General features: G+C 38.7%; 1 protein-coding gene across 1 annotated transcript in view; it reads left to right on the top strand.

The window, feature by feature from the left end:
- Positions 1-19,492, top strand: part of MUC19 (mucin 19, oligomeric) — a 188,144-nt gene that overhangs the window by 140,273 nt on the left and 28,379 nt on the right. Inside the window, exons 120-156 of the mRNA XM_063785772.1 lie at positions 399-452; positions 596-649; positions 1,522-1,575; positions 2,078-2,113; positions 2,389-2,436; positions 2,574-2,627; positions 3,280-3,333; positions 4,105-4,158; positions 4,300-4,353; positions 4,765-4,797; positions 5,067-5,120; positions 5,264-5,317; positions 6,188-6,241; positions 7,268-7,315; positions 7,453-7,506; positions 8,053-8,106; positions 8,205-8,258; positions 9,023-9,076; positions 9,224-9,277; positions 10,022-10,075; positions 10,230-10,280; positions 11,153-11,206; positions 11,710-11,742; positions 12,011-12,064; positions 12,202-12,255; positions 12,766-12,810; positions 12,908-12,961; positions 13,443-13,487; positions 13,926-13,979; positions 14,399-14,431; positions 14,665-14,718; positions 14,857-14,910; positions 15,800-15,853; positions 16,491-16,523; positions 18,581-18,634; positions 18,777-18,830; positions 19,237-19,269. Coding sequence (XP_063641842.1) covers positions 399-452; positions 596-649; positions 1,522-1,575; positions 2,078-2,113; positions 2,389-2,436; positions 2,574-2,627; positions 3,280-3,333; positions 4,105-4,158; positions 4,300-4,353; positions 4,765-4,797; positions 5,067-5,120; positions 5,264-5,317; positions 6,188-6,241; positions 7,268-7,315; positions 7,453-7,506; positions 8,053-8,106; positions 8,205-8,258; positions 9,023-9,076; positions 9,224-9,277; positions 10,022-10,075; positions 10,230-10,280; positions 11,153-11,206; positions 11,710-11,742; positions 12,011-12,064; positions 12,202-12,255; positions 12,766-12,810; positions 12,908-12,961; positions 13,443-13,487; positions 13,926-13,979; positions 14,399-14,431; positions 14,665-14,718; positions 14,857-14,910; positions 15,800-15,853; positions 16,491-16,523; positions 18,581-18,634; positions 18,777-18,830; positions 19,237-19,269 — 1,842 coding nt within the window. The remainder of the gene's footprint in view (positions 1-398; positions 453-595; positions 650-1,521; positions 1,576-2,077; positions 2,114-2,388; positions 2,437-2,573; positions 2,628-3,279; positions 3,334-4,104; positions 4,159-4,299; positions 4,354-4,764; positions 4,798-5,066; positions 5,121-5,263; positions 5,318-6,187; positions 6,242-7,267; positions 7,316-7,452; positions 7,507-8,052; positions 8,107-8,204; positions 8,259-9,022; positions 9,077-9,223; positions 9,278-10,021; positions 10,076-10,229; positions 10,281-11,152; positions 11,207-11,709; positions 11,743-12,010; positions 12,065-12,201; positions 12,256-12,765; positions 12,811-12,907; positions 12,962-13,442; positions 13,488-13,925; positions 13,980-14,398; positions 14,432-14,664; positions 14,719-14,856; positions 14,911-15,799; positions 15,854-16,490; positions 16,524-18,580; positions 18,635-18,776; positions 18,831-19,236; positions 19,270-19,492) is intronic.

Below are 19,492 nucleotides of genomic sequence, written 5' to 3'. Positions count from 1 at the left end.
CATACATTTAACGTGTATATTTGAACAAAAATGCTGGCTCAGTATTTTCTCCTACATGTGAAGTTCAATACATTCAAACTCTTTTTCCTCCTCTTTCTATCTCACAGCAGGCATCACTGCAGCACCAGGGAAGCAAGCAGCTGAGCATTGGGAAAATGCATCTAGTTTCTCTCTTATCAAATTTTCAGTTGTGCTTGTACTTGGAAACATTGTATCTCCTTTTGTTATGAATTGCTGAAAGCAGGCAAATACATCAAGTTTTCCACTTGCCTCGTGCTCAGAGAAAGAGGATTCTGTTATGGCAAATAAATACAGAAATATAGCATATACCTTTTAGATTCAGGTCCTCATTTGACTTACTCGTTCACTGTGATCACCTCAGTTTCTTTGTGTTTCAGGCACCTCAGAGGTAGCTCCTGCCACAACAGTTGCCCCAGGAAGTTTCAGCACAGGTGAGTCCACTGTGTGGTGAAGAGTCCTTTCACAGGTGCTTGCTACAGTAACAGGTCTTTCCTTTTGGTGCTTCTATGCAGGAGCTCCACCATTCCATTCCATGCCCCCTGAATCTTTTCCATTTGTGTCCTTCTTCTTCCAGCAGCCACAACTTCTCCTGGAGCAAGTGGAATGACTGGGGTTGCAACAACTACAAGTAAGAACTGACAATCCACTACCTCCTTCCCAGTAGGTCACCTTGCCTTGATCACATCTACCGTTTGTACTTCCTGTGTAGGGCATTTTAAAAAAACATTTACAGATAGGCCAGATTTTACCTAATATGTAAAAGTTGGACACTCAAATGCCTTTATCTTCCTTTATTCTGCTTCAAGGAGACTTCACCACGGAGCTAAGGCACTGAGCATCAGTTGTGTGATTGGAGAGAAAGGTCTTTCTTTCTCTCAGTGATATATAAAGAAAATAATAGCTATTAAAATTTTTCTCATTAAATAATCTATAGAAATGGTACATGAAAAGATATAGATGAACTTCAGGTTCTAGAAACCTCTGAAAAATGCTTTTTGACACATTAAGACAACACAGATTAACCTCACCCCATCGAAGGCCATTTTCTTTTCATTATGTGTAAAGAGTAAAAATATTGATTCCTATACCTCTCTAATTCCAAGTTCCAATGTAATAGCCACTGGAAAAATTCTTACACATGAAAAGTCTAATACTTAAAGCAATAAATAATGATGATAATAGTAATGAGCATGTCGATCATTTATGAGTTCCTTACTGTATCTGCTTTTTAAATTAGAGGTTTACATATCTTATTCCAATTAAGAAATACCTAAGCTTCAATTAGTAAAATAAATTTATAAATGATATATCTTCTCATTTTCACAATTAAATTTGTATATTTATGGTTTTCATTACTTTTAAAGTCAGAAGGCCTTCTTTTCTGACTTAATAGAAAGTGTCAAGACATTTTGAATTGAGGTTATCTCATGTAATGACATCAGCTTAGCTCATACCTCTTTCTTAATACTCAATTAATTTTGGTTTCTTTTCATCTTTTAGAGACCACAACTTCCCTAGGAGGAAGTGGCACCACTGGAGCAGAAATAAAATTAGGTAAAGACTTTGGAGTATTTATATTTATTGTTGTTCTTTGATAGATTTCTTAGAGAAAAATTTTTAATGAGCTTTTTATTTGAAAATAAATTTAAATTACAGAAAATTATCATAGATACTGCAGAGAATCTTTTTAATGTGGAATGTGGGTTTAAATTTCCTTTGAGGCTGTAATATTTCAAGAAAACAGAGTTTGTTCTTGGATTTGGACTTGTAAACTCTTGAGACCAAAATTTCTAAAGTCTTTCCCATCTGAGAGACTAACCTCAGGGTTCTAGGTCTCTGGAGAGGAGACTTGCAATAATAGCTCTGGTTTTGAAAAGGTTTTCCCTTTGAAAAGGGCCTAGTCTGTATACCATTAGTGTACTGATTTCTACAATGTAGAAATCACCAAGATGTCATATTTTAGTTTAGAGATAAAAATTCAAAATTGTCTTTCTTCCTTCTTGTTCTTTCTTGTTTTCTCCTCTTCTTTCTTCTCCCTTTCTCTTTTGATTTTCAGTAGGAACCACCACTACAGCACCAGAAAGTAGGACAGGTAAACTTGGGGAAAGCCTTTCATATGACCTTCAACTTTGAACAAATCTTGGTAATAATATTTGGGGCAGGAATATTAGCCACTGCATTACCCTTGGCTTTGCAAAGGCACACAATAAACCTGAAGCCTGTTAGTCCTCATGTCAGTTATAATTTCAGGAAGTATGCTTTCTTGCTTCAAAGTCACAAATAGACATACTGTTGGCCACATTTTTCCAAGGGTCATGAAAGAGTTCCCATATCCATCTTTCTCTTTTCTTTTCTACCTTGGCACAGCTGGAGTGCCCTCTGGCACAAGAGTCACCCCTGGGAGCTCCAACTCAGGTAAAGCACCAGGCTGAGAGGAACCACTGCTTGGAAAGTGCTCCTCAGTGGGGTGTCTGCCTGGGTGATCCTACCATACTCTTCTCAGATTCTTCTAATCTTTGCCCTCACTGCCATTCTTTTCCCCTGTTTTGCAGAGGCCACAACTTCTGTAGAAGAAAGCAGAATAACAAGAGCTGAAGTAATCACAGGTGAGTTCTGTTAAGGAACTAAGTGTACTTTGTTATAATTTCCCATGTCTTTCTTGAAATATGACAAAAGTTTTTGAATTTTCCATATTTGGCATATTAGGCAAAAATTTAGCAGATGTTCAAAATTTAACATCAATAAATATAGGTCAGACACTTCAACATTTTCTCCTTGTTTCTTGTGCCTTGGCTCTAAAATCCCTTTATCAGGATATCATGGGGCTCATTCCCTGACAGCTATGTATGTGACTTGGGCCCAAATCTATCTTTCTGTATCTAAACCCTAAAAAATGGAACTTGCTGGTAGAGGACTTTCTCTGTAAACTTGCTGAGGGAATTATAGTTTATATAATGAATAATATATGGATTAAGTCTTAAAATGCAAACTGCAGAGAAATAAATTTTCTGTTGTATTGAAGAAAAAAGTTTTTTTCTTTAAGAGCCTATGCTTATATCATAAGGGGCAGCAAATTGACCAACTGTCCATGATCCTTTCCTATTTGGGGTACTACTGAGGGCATTTCTGGCAGAACTCTGAAAGATGGAAGTGTCCACACAGGTCAGGCATTCAGAACATGGCCCTTGGCCAATACAGCTTATGGGACCCCAGAATGTCCTGTGCAGTCTTCATACCTCCAATTCCTTTCTCTCTCAGAGGCCACAACTTTCTCAGGAGGCAGCGGGGCCACCCAAGCAGGATTACCCAGAGGTGAGCTTGGCAGACTGAGACCTGGGGCTCTCATCATCTCTCTATCAGGGTGGGTACAGGGAACAAATAATGTGAACGCATTTGAAGGAAGGGCCTGCATTTTCTCCTCAGCCATATTGTGTCATATCAACCTTGGTCAGGTATTAGACTTGTAAATTTCATGACTTGGATTGTCAGCCAAGGTGTCTGCACTATTCTAGTTTATGGAGACATTATTTTTTTCTGATTAAACATATTAGAAAATATTTCATATATTCCAACCTTCCAGGACTTCCTATTCCCCTTACCCAGCCTTTCCACTCACAGCTTGATACTTTTTATCATTTTTCTCATATACTTACACATGATGTTTGTTTCCTCTCTCCCCTCACTAGAAAGCTTCAGGAAGACAACGGATTATTAAAATGCCCCAAGTTGTATCACACAGTCCTACTTATAAATATAAACAATGATTTATATCTCCTGTAGGTACCTCTGTCACACCAGAGGGATATGTTCCTGGAAAGGAAACAGGTCAGGGTGATTTAAAGCCCTATTCCCCCCTTGCCTCAGTGAAAGGGTATTCCAGCAGCAACCTATCCAACATGCGGGCCTGGAAAATGAAATGATAGGAAGGTGATCATTTTCCATTCTCTACAGAAACAGTGTCCACATGAGAGGGCTTCCAGTGCTTTAGGGCTACATTGATGCTTCCAAGATTAATCGGAGACAAAATGCTCTGTTGCTTTATTTCCTTCCCCCCAATTTTTTTTTTTTTTTTTGGCATTTTAGGTACCACTGGAGAATTTTCTGGAACGACCATTATATCTGGAAGTTCTAACACAGGTAGCTTAACAAGAAGTAAATTCTTATTTAATGTCAGCTGTCATATTTCTTTTATGGCTTCTATGGTAAAGTAATATCCCAATATCTTCTTCCAGTATTCTAAATTCCCAGCCTTTTTCATTCTCCTCTTTCTTCCATCAGAGGCCACCACTTCCACAGAAGGGACAGGTACTTCTGGAACTGGATTCAAAATTGGTGAGAAGAAGCAACTCATGATTTGGCATCATAATTATTAGGTCCCTCAAGCTTTTCTTGAGAGAGTTTGTGTTTATTTTATTTAGGGACAATGCAAGTGATTCAAAATAGATTTGCTGGTGGAGATACATTTTTTTTAAATCTACTAATTTTAAAATGGAGCATTACTGTTCCATTTCCGAGGATGGGATGGAATTTCTCCATTTGTGTTACAACTATTGCTAGCAGTTTAGGTGGAATTCAGAAAGTTTTCAGTGTGTGTATGTGAAACAGAAAAGAGCCCCATGGACCCAGGACACATGCATTTATAAGTGTATATGTGAACAAAAATGCCGGCTCAGTATTTTCTTTCTTATGTCTCAAGTTTTAATACATTTAAACCCTTTTTTCCCTCTTCTTTCTACCTCACAGCAGGCATCACTTCTGCCCCAGGGAAACAAGCAGGTGAGCATTGGGGAAATGTATCTAGTTTTGCTTTTATCAAATTTCCAGGTGTGCCTGAAGTTGGGAACAATTTCTATGTGCGTTGATTTGAATTGTTGAAAGCAAGCAAATACATGTAGTTCACCATCTGCCTCATGCTCAGTGAGAGATTTCTGTGGTGGCATATAAATAAATAAATATATACATACATAGAGCATATTCCTTTTAGATTCAGTTCTTCATTTGATTTACTCATTTACCATGATCACCTCAGTCTCTTTGTGTTTCAGGCACCTCTGGGGTATCTCTTGCCACAACAGTTGCCCCTGGAAGTTTCAGCACAGGTGAGTCCACAGTGTCGTGGGGAATCCTTTCATGGGTACTTGCTGTGATAATATGATTTTCCTTTTGGTGCTTTTATGCAGAATAACCACCTTTCCATTTTAAGTCCCCTAAATCTTTTCTATTTATGTTCTTCCTCTCTTAGCAGCCACAACTTCTTCTGGAGCAAGTGGAATAACTGGGGCTGGCCCCACCTCAGGTAAGCACTGACGAACCACTACCTGCCTCCCAGTAGACAACGTTGCCTGAATCGCATCTACTGTTTGTACTGTCTGTGAAGAGCATTTTTCTGAAGAAAGATTATCACATAGGCAAGATTTTATCTAATAACTAAAGGCCAGACACTCAAACTTTTTAACCTTCCTTTCCTCTGCTTCAAGGAAACTTCATCATGGAGCCAAGGCACTGAGAATCAGTTAGGAGATTGAAGATAGATGTTTTTCTTCCTCTCATTGATATTTAAGTGAAGTGATTGAGTTATTGACATTTTATTCATTAAATATTCCACAAGATACAAATGATGTGTAGAAAACATATATAGATTAACTCTTGCTTCTAGAAACCTCTGAACAGAGCTTGTTGACACATTGAGGAAACACATAGTTTTCTTATCCCCATCCTAGGCCATTCTCTTTCTCATTATGGGTGAAGAATTGAGATATTGATTCTTATTTCTAATTCCACAATGTAATTACTACACACTGGTAGTCACCAGCAAAATTTTTTCTCATGGAAAGTCTAATACTTAAAGCAATAAATAATGATGATAATAGTAATGAGCGTATTGATCATTTATAATTTCCTTGCTATGTACATATCGTGTACGGCCTTTACATACCTTATTACCATTGCAACTACCTAAGGTCCAAAGAAGACCCATGAGTTAAAAATGGACAATTAAACTTGTGTCTTGAAGATAAACACTTTTACATGGAAAAGGGTTTCTTTTCTGACTTAGTAGTAGATGATAAGACATTTTGAATTGTATTTGTCTCATGTAGTCTCATCAGCTTAACGCATCTCTCTTCCTTCATACTCAATTAATTTTGGTTTTCTCTCCATCTTTAAGAGACCAAAACTTCCCTAGGAGGAAGTGGTACCACTGGAGCAGAAATAAAATCAGGTGAAGATTTGGGTATTTTCATTATTTATTGTTACAGTTTGATTCCAAGTTCATGGATTTCTTAGGGAAAATGGGTTTTTTAAGCCTTTTATTTTGAAATATTACATTATGTAAAATGTGCAAAGATAAAGCAAAGAATCCCTTTCATGTGCAATGAAGTTTTTATATCCTTTGGGGGCTATGGTATTTCGAGGAAACCAGCAATACTTTTTGGATTCGGATTTGGAACCACTTGGCCCCAAATTTCTTAAAGGCTTTCCCTTCTCAGGGACTAACCCCTGGGTTCTAGGCCTCTTGAGAGAGTAGATATAATAGCTCTGGCTCTGAAATGGTTCTTCCTGTGAAAAGAGCTTAGTCTGTGTTACATTACAGTACTGACTTCTATTCAGCTTAGAAATCATTAAGATGTCTCATTTTAGTTCAAAGAAAAAATTCTAAATCTTCTTTCTTCTCTGCCTCCTCCTCCTCCTTTTTCTTTTCTTCTTGTTCCCCGTCTTTCCTCTCCTCCTGTTCCTTTCTTCTCTTTCTCTACCTCATCCTCTTCCTTGTTCTTTTTCTCTCTCTTCATACTTTTTTTCCCTCTTCTTTCTCCTCTTTCTCCTCCTCCTCTTCCTCCTCCTCTCCTCTGCCTCCTCCTCTTGCTTCTTCTCCTCCGGCTTCTTTTTTTTCCTCCTCTGCCGCTTCTTTCTTCTCTTCTTCCTCTTCCTTCTCCTCTTCCTACTCCTCTTATCTTCCTCCTCCTCCTTCTCTTCTCCCTTCTTTTTTTTTCATTAGGTAAATATGGAAAAAGCCTTTTACATGACCTTTAACCTTGGCAAAGATTGGCAGGTATATTAGCCATGGTGTTAACCTTGGCTTCGCAAAGTCAAATGGTAGACATGCAACACGTTTATCTTTCTGTCAGTTATAGGTCCAGAAGTATCTTTTGCTGTTTCAAAGTCACAGATAGACTTGTTGCCCACATTCTTCCAGGGATCACAAAGTTGTTCTCACATTGATCTTTTTTTTTCCCCCATCTATGCACAGCTGCAGTGCCCTCTGGTACAACAGTTGCCCCTGGGAGCTCCAACTCAGGTAAAGCACCAGGCTGGGAGGAACCAGTGCTTGGGAAGGGCTCCTCAGTGAGTTGTCTGCCTGGGTGATCCTACCATACTCTTCTCAGATTCTTCAAATCTTTGTCCTCACTGTTATTCCTCTTCTCTCATTTGCAGAAGCCACAACTTCTGTAGGAGAAAATGGAAAAACAAGAGGTGAAATAATCACAGGTGAGCTCCGTTAAGGAACTAAGTGTACTTTGTAATAACTTCCCATGTCTCACTTGAAATATAGCAAAATTCTTTGACTTCTGGCATATTAAAAACATATGCCATATTTTTTGGCATATTAATATGGCAACATTTGGCATATTAAAAACATATTTAGCAGATGTTCAATATTTAACATCAATAGATACAGTTCCAACACTTCAACGTTCCCTCCTTGTGTTTTGTTCCCTGTGTCAAAGCCCTCTTCATCAGGCTAGCGTGGGGCCCATTCCCTTGCAGTTATAGAGGTGACTTGGCCTGAATCTATCTCCCTGTAATTAAACCCTTAAAAAAGGGTGTCAGTGGTGGAGGACTTTCTGTGTAAACTCACTGAGAGAATTATATATTCCACAAGCAATATATGGATAAACTCTTAAAACTAGAAAGCCCAGGGAAATAAATGTACTGGTATATTGAAGAAACAAAGTTATTATCTTTCCTTTAGGAGCCCATGCCCATTTCATGAGAGGCAACACATTGACCAACTGACCACCTTTCTTATTTCAGGTACTACCGAGGGCACCTCTGGCAAAGTTCTGGAACCTGGAAGTGCCCACACAGGTCAGGAATTCTGAACATGGCCCCTTAAGCAATATTAGCTTTGGGAAACCCAGAATGTCCTGTCCAGTCTTTATACCTCCAATTCCTTCCTCTCTCAGAGGCCACAACTTTCCCAGGAGGCAGTGGGATTACCCGAGCAGGACTGCCAGGAGGTGAGCTTGTCAGGCTGAGGCCTGGGGCTCTCATCATCTCTCTATGTGGGTGGCTGCAGTGAACAGTAATGAACAGTAATGCAGTGAAAGTCTTTTGAGGGAGGGTCCTGCATTTTCTCTGTGGCCACAGTGTCATATCAACCTGGTTAGTTATTCTGCTTGTGAATTCATGACCTCAGATGTCTCAGCCAGGCTGTCTTCAGTGTCCTGGCTTATGGAAACAATTTTTTTCTGATATGAAGTATGAGCGTATATTGCATATATTCCAACTTTCCAGGACTTCCAACTCTCCTTACCCAGTTTTCCTTTCCACCCACAGTTTGAGACATTTTCTATCATTTTTCTCCTTTACTTACACATGATATTTCTCCCCTCCTACAAAACTTAATGAAAACAACTGATTATTAAAATCCTCCAAGTTGTGTCAAAGAGTCCTACTTATAAATATAGAAGTGTGCTTTGTTTATCCTGTAGGCACCTCTGTCACACCAGGGGGCTATGCTCCTGGAAGGGAAACAGGTCAGGGTGATTTAAGCCTTATTTGTCCCTTCCCTCATAGAGAAAGGGAAACCCAGTAGCAACACACACGGCCCAGGTTGGCCTGGAAAATCAAGTACTTGGAGATTGTTCATTTTCCATTCTCTACAGGGATACAGTGTCCTCAGGAAAGGGCTTCCAGTACTTTAGGGCCACACATGGATGCTTCCAAGCTTAACTGGGGAGATAATGATCTATTGCTCCATTTCCCTTTTTTGGCATTTTAGGTACCACTGGAGAATTGTCTAGAACAACCATTATACCTGGAAGTTCTAACACAGGTAGCTTAACAGGAAGGGAATGCCTCTTATTTAATGTCAGATGTCATGATATCTCTTTTAGGGATGCTATTATAAAGTAATACCCCAATATTCTCTGTAGTATTCCAATTCCCAGATGTCACTATTCTCCTACTTTTTTTTCCTCAGAGGCCACGACTTCCACAAAAGGGACTGGTACTTCTGGAACTGGCTTCAAAACTGGTGAGAATAAACAGTCCATGATTTGGGGTCATCCAGATTAGGAATCAAGCTTCTCTTAAGAGTATTTACATTTTATTTAGGTACACTGCAAGCAATTACAAATGAATTCTCTATAGAGATAATTTTTTTTGGAAATCTACTAATTTTAGAATTGAGCCTCACTGCTCCATGTCTGCAAATGGGTTGAGATGTCTCCGGGTGGTGTTACACCTATCACCAGAATTGGAGCTGGAATTCAGAATGTTTTCCTTGTGTGTGTGTGTGAGTGTGTGTATGTGTGTGAAATAGAAAAAAATTCCATGGAAACAGGATGCATGCATGCATATCTGTGTATCTGTATATGGGTAAAACTTTGCTTTGTCAATATTTTGCCCTACATCTAGTTTGCAGCACACTTAAACCTTATTTCCCCTTCTTTCTATCTCACAGCAGGCATCACTGTGCCAGGGTAGCAAGTTTGTCAACATTAGGGAAATGCATCTAGTTTCCCTTCTATTAAATTTCCAGGAGAAGCACCTGAAGTTGCAAACAGTATTTCTCTATTTGCTTTGGTTATGAATTGTTGAATGCAAGCAAATACATCTAGTTCACCCTCTGCCACAACCTCAAAAAAAGAGATTTCAGTTATGGCAAATAAATACATTATATCCCTTTAAGAGTCAGGTCTTCACTTGACTTACTGAGTCGTAATGGTCAGTAAGTCAAATGAAGACCTGACCCTAAAAGAGATATAATGTGTTTCAGGCACCTCTCGGGTGGCACCTGGCACAACAGTTTCCCCTGGAAGTTTCAGCACAGGTGAGTCCACAGCTTCTTTACTGATTCCACAGGAATCGTTTCTTGAGTGCTTGCTACAATAATGTCTTTCCTTTGGTGCTTCTATGCAGAAGCACCACCATTCCATCCCTAGGCCCCTGAATTTTTTTCATTTATGTCCCTCCTCTCTCAATAGCCACAATTTCCCCTGGAGCAAGTAGAACGACTGGGGCTGGACCTGCTGCAGGTAAGCACTGATGAACTACTAACTGCTTCCTAGTAGACAAGGTTATCTGAATCACATTTACTGTTTGTACCTCCTGTGAAGAGCATTTTCTGAACAAAGATTACTGGTTAGGCAGGATTTTACCTAATAACCAAACGTCAGATCCTCAAACTCTTTTATCTTCATTTCCTCTGCTTCAAGGAGACTTCAGCATGGAGCTAAGGCACTGAGAATCAGTTGGGTGATTAGAAAAAAATGTCTTTCTCTCACTGATATCTAAAGGAAGTAATTGAGTTATTGGAATGGCTGTCATTAAATATTCTATGAGATATAAATGGTGTGAAGAACATATATAAATTAACTCTTGATTCTAGAACCTCTGAAAAGAGCTTGTTGACACGCTGAGAAAACATAGCTCCCTTACCCCATTGTAGGCCATTTTGTTCTCATTATGGCTAAAGATTGAGATACTGATTCCCATAGTTCTCTAATACCAAGTTCATTTTTTGTAGCCACTGGCAAAATTCTTGCACATGAAAATTATAATATTTAAAGCAATAAATAATGATGATGATAGTAGTGAGCATATCTATCATTTATGAGTTCCTTACTATATACCCTTTTTTATTAAGAATTCTACATATCTTATTCCAATTAAGAAATAACTAAGGTCCAACTAAGAACCATGTGAGTTAAAATGTTTTATCTCCCCATTTTAACAATTAAATGTGTGTATTAAAGGTTTCCATCACTTTTATAGTCAGGAGGTCTTCTTTTCTGACTTAGTAGGTGACAAGACATTTTGAATTGGGCTTATCTCATGTAGTGACATCCACTTGCCCATCCCTCTTCCTTAATACTAAATTAATTTTAGTTTTCTTTTCATCTTTAAGAAACCACAACTTCCCTAGAAGGAGGTGGCACCACTGGAGCAGAAATGAAATCAGGTAAAGACTTTGGAGTATTTACATTTATTGTTGTATTTTGATAGATTTTGTAGAGAAAAACTTTTATTAATGAACTTTAAATTTTGAAATAATTTTAAGTTACAGAAAATTTGCATTGATAATGCAAAAATCACTTTAATATGGAATGTGGTTTTAAATTTCCTTTAAAGCTATAATATTTTAAGGGAAACAGAGATTCTCCTTGGATTTGGATTTGTAAATATGTAGGCCCAAATTTCCTAAAGGCTTTGCCTTTTCAGATACTAACCTCAGGGGTCTAGGATTCTGCAGAGGAGGGTTACAATAATAGCTCTGGCTCTGAAATGGTTTTCCCTTTGAAAAGAGCACAGTCTATATAACATTAGTGTACTAGCTTCAGATCAGTGTAGAAATCATTAAGATGCCCATATTTTAGTTCGGAGATAAAAATTCAAAATATTTTTTCTTCCTTCTTTCTCTTTCTTTCCTCCTCCTTCTTCTCCTTCTCTTTTTCTTTTCATTAGGAGCCACCTCCAGAGTACCGGGAAGTAAGACAGGTAAACTTGGGGAAAGCCTTTCAAATGACCTTCAACATTGGCAAAAAAAAAAAAAAAAAAAAGTCAGGACAAGCATATTAGCCATTGCGTTAACCTCGGCCTTACCAAGGAACACAATACACATGGAAAATGCCTCTCCTGTCAGTTATAGGACCAGGAAGCGTCTTTTCCTGCTTTGAAGTCACAGATGGACATGCTGTCAGCCGCATTCTTTCAAGGGTCATAAAAGGGTCTCTATGTTGATCTTTCTCTTTTCTTTCCTATCTAGGCACAGCTGGAGTGCCCTCTGCTACAACAATTGCCCCTGGGAGCTCCAACTCAGGTAAAACACCAGGGTGGGAGGAGCCAGTGCTTGGAAAGGGCTCCTCAGTGAGGTGTCTGCCTGGGTGATCCTACCATGCTTTTCTCAGATTCTTCAAATCTTTGCCCTCACTGCTATTCTTTTTCCCTCTTTTACAGAGGCCACGACTTCTTTAGGAGAAAGTGGAAAAACAAGAGCTGAAACAATCACAGGTGAGCTCAGTTAAGGAACTAAGTGTACATTGATATGATTTTCCATGTCTTGCTAGAATAAGGCAAAAGTCTGAATTTCCCATATTTGGCATATTAGAAAAACATTTAGCAGATTATCAATATTTAACATCAATAAATATAGTTCAGACACTTCAACATTTCCTCCTTATGTCTTGTGCTTTGGGTCTAAGGACCCTTCATCAGGGCATCATGGAGCCCATTCTCTGACAGTTATAGAGGTGACGTGGGCCCAAATCTATCTATCTGTAACAATACCCTAAATAAGGAACTCTGTGGTAGAGGACTTTCTCTATAAACTTGCCAAAGGAACTATATGGTCCATGGGCAATATATGGATTAACTCTTAAAAAAAAAAAAAAAAACAGAAACTCTAGAGAAATAAATTTTCTGGTGTGTTTAATAAAAATGTTTTTTTTTCTATAGGAGTCTATAACCATTTCATTAATGACAACAGATTGACCAACTAATCACAATCCTCTCTTATTTCAGGTACTACTGAGGGTAAAACTCTGGCAGCTGGAAGTGCCCACACAGGTCAGGAATTCTCAACATGGCCCCTTGGGCAATACAGCTTATGGGGCCCCAGAATGTCCTGTGCAGACTTCATACATCCAATTCCTTTCTTTGTCAGAGGCCACAACTTTCTCAGGAGGCAGTGGGACCACCCGAGCAGGACCACCGGGCGGTAAGCTTGTTAGGCTGAGGCCTGAGGCTCTCATCATCTCTCTATCTGGGTGGATACAGGGAATAAATAATGTGAAGGCTTTTGAGGGAGGGGGAATTTTCTCTGGGGCCATATTGTGTCCTATATCTGGTCAGTTATTCTGCTTGTGATTCCATGAGCTCAGATGGCTCAGCTAGGCTGTCTTCAGTACCCTGGCTTATGGAGACATTTTTTTTCTGATATGAGGCTTGAGAGTCTATTACACGTATCCCATCCTTCCAGAACGTCTAGCCGTCCTTTACCCAATTTACCTTTCCACCCACAGCTGGACACTTTCTATCATTTTTCTCATTTAGCTATACAAGATGTTTATTTCTTCTCTCCCCTCACTAGAAAGCTTCATGAAGTCAACTGATTATTTAAATGCCCCTATAGCTGTATCGAAAATCCTGCTTATAAGGTTAAAACCTTAAGCAAGATTTCTCCTGTATTTCTCCTGTAGGCACTTCTGGCACATCAGGAGGATATGTCCCTGGAAGGGAAACAGGTCAGTGTGATTTAAACCCTATTCTACTTTGCCTTATAGTAAAAGGGAAACCCAGCAGCAGCACATCCATCTCAGGTTGGCCTGGAAAATGAAGTGCTAGAAGTTGTTCATTTTCTATTCGCTACAGAGACAGAGTATCCTCAGGAAAGGGCTTCCAGTGCTTTAGGGCTACATTGATGCTTCCAAGCATAAATGGGGAGAAAATGCTCTATTGCCGCATTTATCCCTTTTGCTTTTTAGGTACCCCTGGAGAATCTTCTGGAACAACCATTATATCTGGAAGTTCTAACACACATAGCTTAACAGGAATAAAGTGCCTCATATTTAATGTCGGATGTCATGATATCTCTTTTAGGGCTGCTATGATAAAATAACACCCCAGTATCTCCTCTCAGTATTCCAAATTCACAGACTTCCCTACTCTATTTGTTCCCTCAGAGCCCACAACTTCCATTGAAGAAACTGGAACTTCCAGAACTATATTCAAAACTGGTGAGACTAAAAAGCCCATAATTTGGGGTCATCTAGATTAGGTCTTTTAACTTTCCTTGAGGGTGTTTGTGGTTTTTATAAAGACACTGCAAGTGATGCACTACAGGTTTGTTATTAGGGAGAAATCTTTTTTGAAAGGCTACTTATTCTAAAATTGAGTCTCCTTTCATCAAGGCTGAGGATGGGATGGGATTTTCCCATTTTGTTACTAGTATCACCAGCATTTGAGCTGGAAGCCAGATAGTTTTCTGTGTGTACATGTGTGAATGTGTGTGAGGTAGGAAAGTGCCCCGTGGAACCAGGGTGCATGCATGCATATGTGTATATGTATCTTACGATTGGCTTTCCCAATATTTTCTCCAACATATGAAGTTTCAACACATTTAAATCTTTTTTCTCTCTTCTTATATACCTCACAGTAGGCATCACTTCAGCCCCAGGGAGGCAAGCAGGTGAGCATCAGGAAAATGCATCTAGTTTCCCTTTTATCAAATTTGTAGTTGTGCTTGAAGTTGGAAACATTTTCTATGTGCTTTGGTTATGAATTTTTGAAAGCAGGCAAATATATATAGTTCACCATCAGCCTCATGCTCAGAGAGAGATGTATGTTGTAGGAAATAAATAAATACATAAATACAGCATATCCCTTTAAGATTTGGGTCCCCTCAATCCCTTTGTGTTTCAGGCACCTCTGTGGTGGCGCCTAGCACAACAGTTGCCCCTGGAAGTTTCAGCACAGGTGAATCCACTGTGTGGCGGGGAATCCTTTTATGGGTGCTTGCTATAATATCTTCCCATTGAGTGTTTCAATGCAGAAGCATCACCGTTCCATTCCATCCCCCCTGAATCCTTTCCATTCATGTCCTTCCTCTGCCAGCAGCCACAACTTCTCCTGGAGCAAGTGGAATGACTGGGGTTAGAACCACTTCAAGTAAGCACTGACAATCCACTACCTCCTTCCCAGTAGACAACATTGCCTCAATCACATGCAGTATTTGTATTTCCTGTAAAGAGTCTTTTTTGAACATAGATTACCAGATAGGCAGGATATTACCTAAATGACTAAAGGCCCGACACTCAAATTCCTTGGTTTTTCTTTCTTCTGTTCCAAGGAGACTTCACCATGAAGCTAAGGCACTGAGAATCAGTTGTGTGATTAGAGAGAAATGGTTTTATTTCTCTCATTGATATCTAAAGGAAATAATTGAGTTATTGAAAGTTTTGTCATTTAAATTTTCTGTGAGACAGAAATGGTGCATGGAAAACATATATACGTTAAATCCTGGTTCTAGAAACCTCTGAAAAGAACTTCTTGGCACTTTGAGAAAACACATAGTTCCCACACCTTCATGATACGACATGTTCATTCTCATTATGGGTAAAGAATTCAGATTTTGATTCCTATCACTTTTTAATTCCAAGTTTCAATGTGGTAGCCTCTGGCAAAATGCTCGCATGTGAAAAATCTAATACTTAATATATAAGGATGATAATAGTAATAAGCATATCAATCATTTATGATTAATTTCAGTTCTGACTGTATACTTTTGAAATTAAGTTTAAATAAATTATTCCAATTAAGAAACACTTAAATTTCAATTAAGGACAATATGATTTGAAAATATTTTATCTCACCATTTAACAATTAAACTTGGATATTGAAGGTTTCCATCATGTTTACAGTCAGAAGGATTTCTCTTCTGACTTAACAGTAGGTGACAAGACATTTTGAATTAGGCTTATTGCACATCTTGACATCCACTTAGCTCATCCCTCCTCCTTAATACTCAATTAATTTTGGTTTTCTTTCCATCTTTAAGAGACTACAACTTCCCTAGGTGGAACTGGCACCACTAGAACTGAAATAAAATCAGGTAAATATTTTGCAGTATTCATTATTTATTGTTGTATTTTGATAGATTTCTTACAGGAAACATTTTTCAACAATAAGTTTTTAAGTTACAGAAAATTTGCATTGATTATGCAAAGAATCGCTTTAATGTGGAGTGTACTTTTAAATTTCTTTTAAGGCTGTAATATTTCAGGGGAAACAGAGTTTCTTCTTAGATTTGGATTTGTAAACATGTGGGCCCAAATTTCCTGAAGGCTTTCCCTTCCTAGAGACTAACTTCAGGGTTCTAGGCCTCTGGAGAGGAGAGCTGTAGTAGCTACAGCTCTGAAATGATTTCCTTTTGAGAAGAGCATAGTCTGCATATCACCATAGTGTAGACCTGTATTCAGCACAGAACCCATTAGGTTGTCATGTTTTACTTCAGAGATAAAAATTCAAAATTTTCTTTTTTCTTCTTTCTCCTTTCTTTCTTTCTTTCTTTCTTTCTTTCTTTCCTTCTTTCTTTCTTTCTTTCTTTCTTTCTTTCTTTTTCTTTCTTTTCTTTCTTTCTTTCTTTCTTTCTTTCTTTCTTTCTTTCTTTCTTTCTTTCTTTCTTTCTTTCCTTCCTTCCTTCCTTCCTTCTTTCTCATCCTTCTTCTTCTTCTTTTTCTTTTTATTAGGAGCCACCACTGGAACACCAGGAATTAAGACAGGTCGATTTCAGAAATGCCTTTTTAAAATTATTATACTTTAAGTTCTAGGGTACATGTGCACAACGTGCAGGTTTGTTACATATGTATACATGTGCCATGTTGGTGTGCTGCACCCATTAACTCGTCATTTACATTAGGTATACGTCCTAATGCTATCCCTTCCCCCTCCTCCCACCCAATGACAGGCCCCAGTGTATGAAGTTCCCCATGCTGTGTCCAAGTGTTCTCATTGTTCTATTCCCACCTATGAGTGAGAACATGTTTGGTTTTCTGTCCTTGTGATAGTTTGCTCAGAATGATGGTTTCCAACTTCATCCATGTCCCTACAAAGGACGTGAACTCATCCTTTTTTATGGCTGCATAGTATTCCATGGTATATATGTGCCACATTTTCTTAATCCAGTCTATCATTGATGGACATTTGGGTTGGTTCCAAGTCTTTGCTATTGTGAATAGTGTCACAGTAAACATACATGTGCATGTGTTTTTATAGCAGCATGATTTATAATCCTTTGGGTATATACTCAGTAATGGGATGGCTGGGTCAAATGGTATTTCTAGTTCTAGATCCTTGAGGAATCGCCACACTGTCTTCCACAATTGTTGAACTAGTTTACAGTCCCACCAACAGTGTAAAAGTGTTCCTATTTCTCCACATCCTCTGCAGCACCTGTTGTTTCCTGACTTGATCATTAAAAAATGATCGCCATTCTAACTGGTGCGAGATGGTATCTCATCGTGGTTTTGATTTGCATTTCTCTGATGGCCAGTGATGGTGAGCATTTTTTCATGTGTCTGTTGGCTGCATAAATGTCTTCTTTTGAGAAGTGTCTGTTTATATCCTTCGCCCACTTTTTGATAGGGTTGTTTGATTTTTTCTTGTAAATTTGTTTAAGTTCTTTGTAGATTCTGGATATTAGCCTTTTGTCAGATGGGTAGATTGTAAAATTTTTCTCCCATTCTGTAGGTTGCCTGTTCACTCTGATGGTAGTTTCTTTTGCTGTGCAGAAGCTCTTTAGTTTAATTAGATCCCATTTGTCAATTTTGGCTTCTGTTGCCTTTGCTTTTGGTGTTTTAGTCATGAAGTCCTTGCCCATGCCTATGTCCTGAATGGTATTGCCTAGGTTTTCTTCTAGGGTTTTTATGGTTTTAGGTCTAACATTTAAGTTTGTAATCCATGTTGAATCAATTTTTGTATAAGGTATAAGAAAGGATCCAGTTTCAGCTTTCTACATATGGCTAGCCAGTTTTCCAGCACCATTTATTAAATAGGGAATCCTTTCCCCATTTCTTGTTTTTGTCAGGTTTGTCAAAGATCAGATGATTGTAGATGTGTGGTATTATTTCTGAGGTCTCTGTTCTGTTCCCTTGGTCTATGTCTCTGTTTTGGTACCAGTACCATGCTATTTTGGTTACTGTAGCCTTGTAGTATAATTTGAAGTCAGGTGGCGTGATGCCTCCAGCTTTGTTCTTTTGGCTTAGGATTGACTTGGTGATGCGGGCTCTTTTTTGGTTCCATATGAATTTTAAAGTAGTTTTTTCCAATTCTGTGAAGAAAGTCATTGGTAGCTTGATGGGGATGGCATTGAATCTATAAATTACCTTGGGCAGTATGGCCATTTTCACGATATTGATTATTCCTATCTATGAGCATGAAATGTTCTTCCATTTGTTTGTGACCTCTTTTATTTTGTTGAGCAGTGGTTTGTAGTTCTCCTTGAAGAGGTCTTTCACGTCCCTTGTAAGTTGGATTCCTAGGTATTTTATTCTCTTTGAAGCAATTGTGAATGGAAGTTCACTCATGATTTGGCTCTCTATTTGTCTGTTATTGGTGTCTACCCTTGTGACATAGTGAAAGAGAAACCCAGTAGCAACACATTCATCTCTGGTTGGCCTGGAAAATGAAGTGCTAGGAAGTTGTTCATTTTCTGTTCTTTATAGAAATAGAATGTTCTCAGGAAAGGGCTTCAATGCTTTAGGGTTGCCATGTTGATCCTTCCAAGCTTAAATGGGGACACAATGCTCTATTATTCCATTTCTATTTTTTTCCATTTCAGATATCATGGGAGAATCTTCTAGAACGACCATTCTATCTGGAAGTTCTAACACAGGTAGCCTAACAAGAAGGAAATGTGTCTTACTTAATGTCAAATGTCATGCTATGTCTTTTAGGGCTGCTATGATAAAGTCCCACCTCAGTATCCTCTCCCAGTATTCCAAATTCACAGACTTCACCACTCTTTCTTCCCTCAGAGGCCACAAATTCCATTGAAGAGACTGGTACTTCTGGAACTGGATTCAAAACCGGTGAGAAGAAACAGCCCCTGATTTGGCATCATAAGTATTAGGTCTCTTAAGCTTCGCTTGAGAGAGTTTGTGTTTTATTTAGGGATTCTGCAAGTGATTCAAGATAGTTTTGCTGGTGGAGATACAATTTTTTTAATCTAATAATTCCAGAATGGAGACTTACAGATTTATGTCTGAGGACGGAATGGAATTTTTTCATTTGTATTACAACTGTCACTAGCATTTGAGGTGGAATTCAGAAAGTTTTCCATGAGAGTGTGTGAAATACAAAAGAGCCCCATGGACCCAGGACACATGCATTTATATGTGTGCGCATGCTTACACATTTTCTTGCTTTTTATTTTCTCCTATATCTGATGGTTTCAGCACATTTAAAACATTTTCCCCCCTCCTTTCTATCTCACAGCAGGCATCACTGCAGCACCAGGAAAGCAAGCAGGTGAGCATTGGGGAAATCCATCTAGTTTCCCTTTTATCAAACTCCAGAAGTGCCTGAAGCTGAGGGCACTGTCTCTCTATCTGCTCTAGTTGTGAAGTATTGACAGCAGGCAAATGCATCTAGTTCACCAACTGCCATATCCTAAGGGGAAATGACTTCTTTTATAGAAAATAAATATAGTATATCCCTTTTAGATTCAGGTCTTCATTTGACTTACTCATTC

This window comes from Pan troglodytes, chromosome 10, assembly GCF_028858775.2.
Source record: "Pan troglodytes isolate AG18354 chromosome 10, NHGRI_mPanTro3-v2.0_pri, whole genome shotgun sequence".
Classification (NCBI taxonomy): domain Eukaryota; kingdom Metazoa; phylum Chordata; class Mammalia; order Primates; family Hominidae; genus Pan; species Pan troglodytes.
Note: the sequence above shows the minus strand (reverse complement) of the source record. Positions and strands in the feature narration are given on the sequence as shown.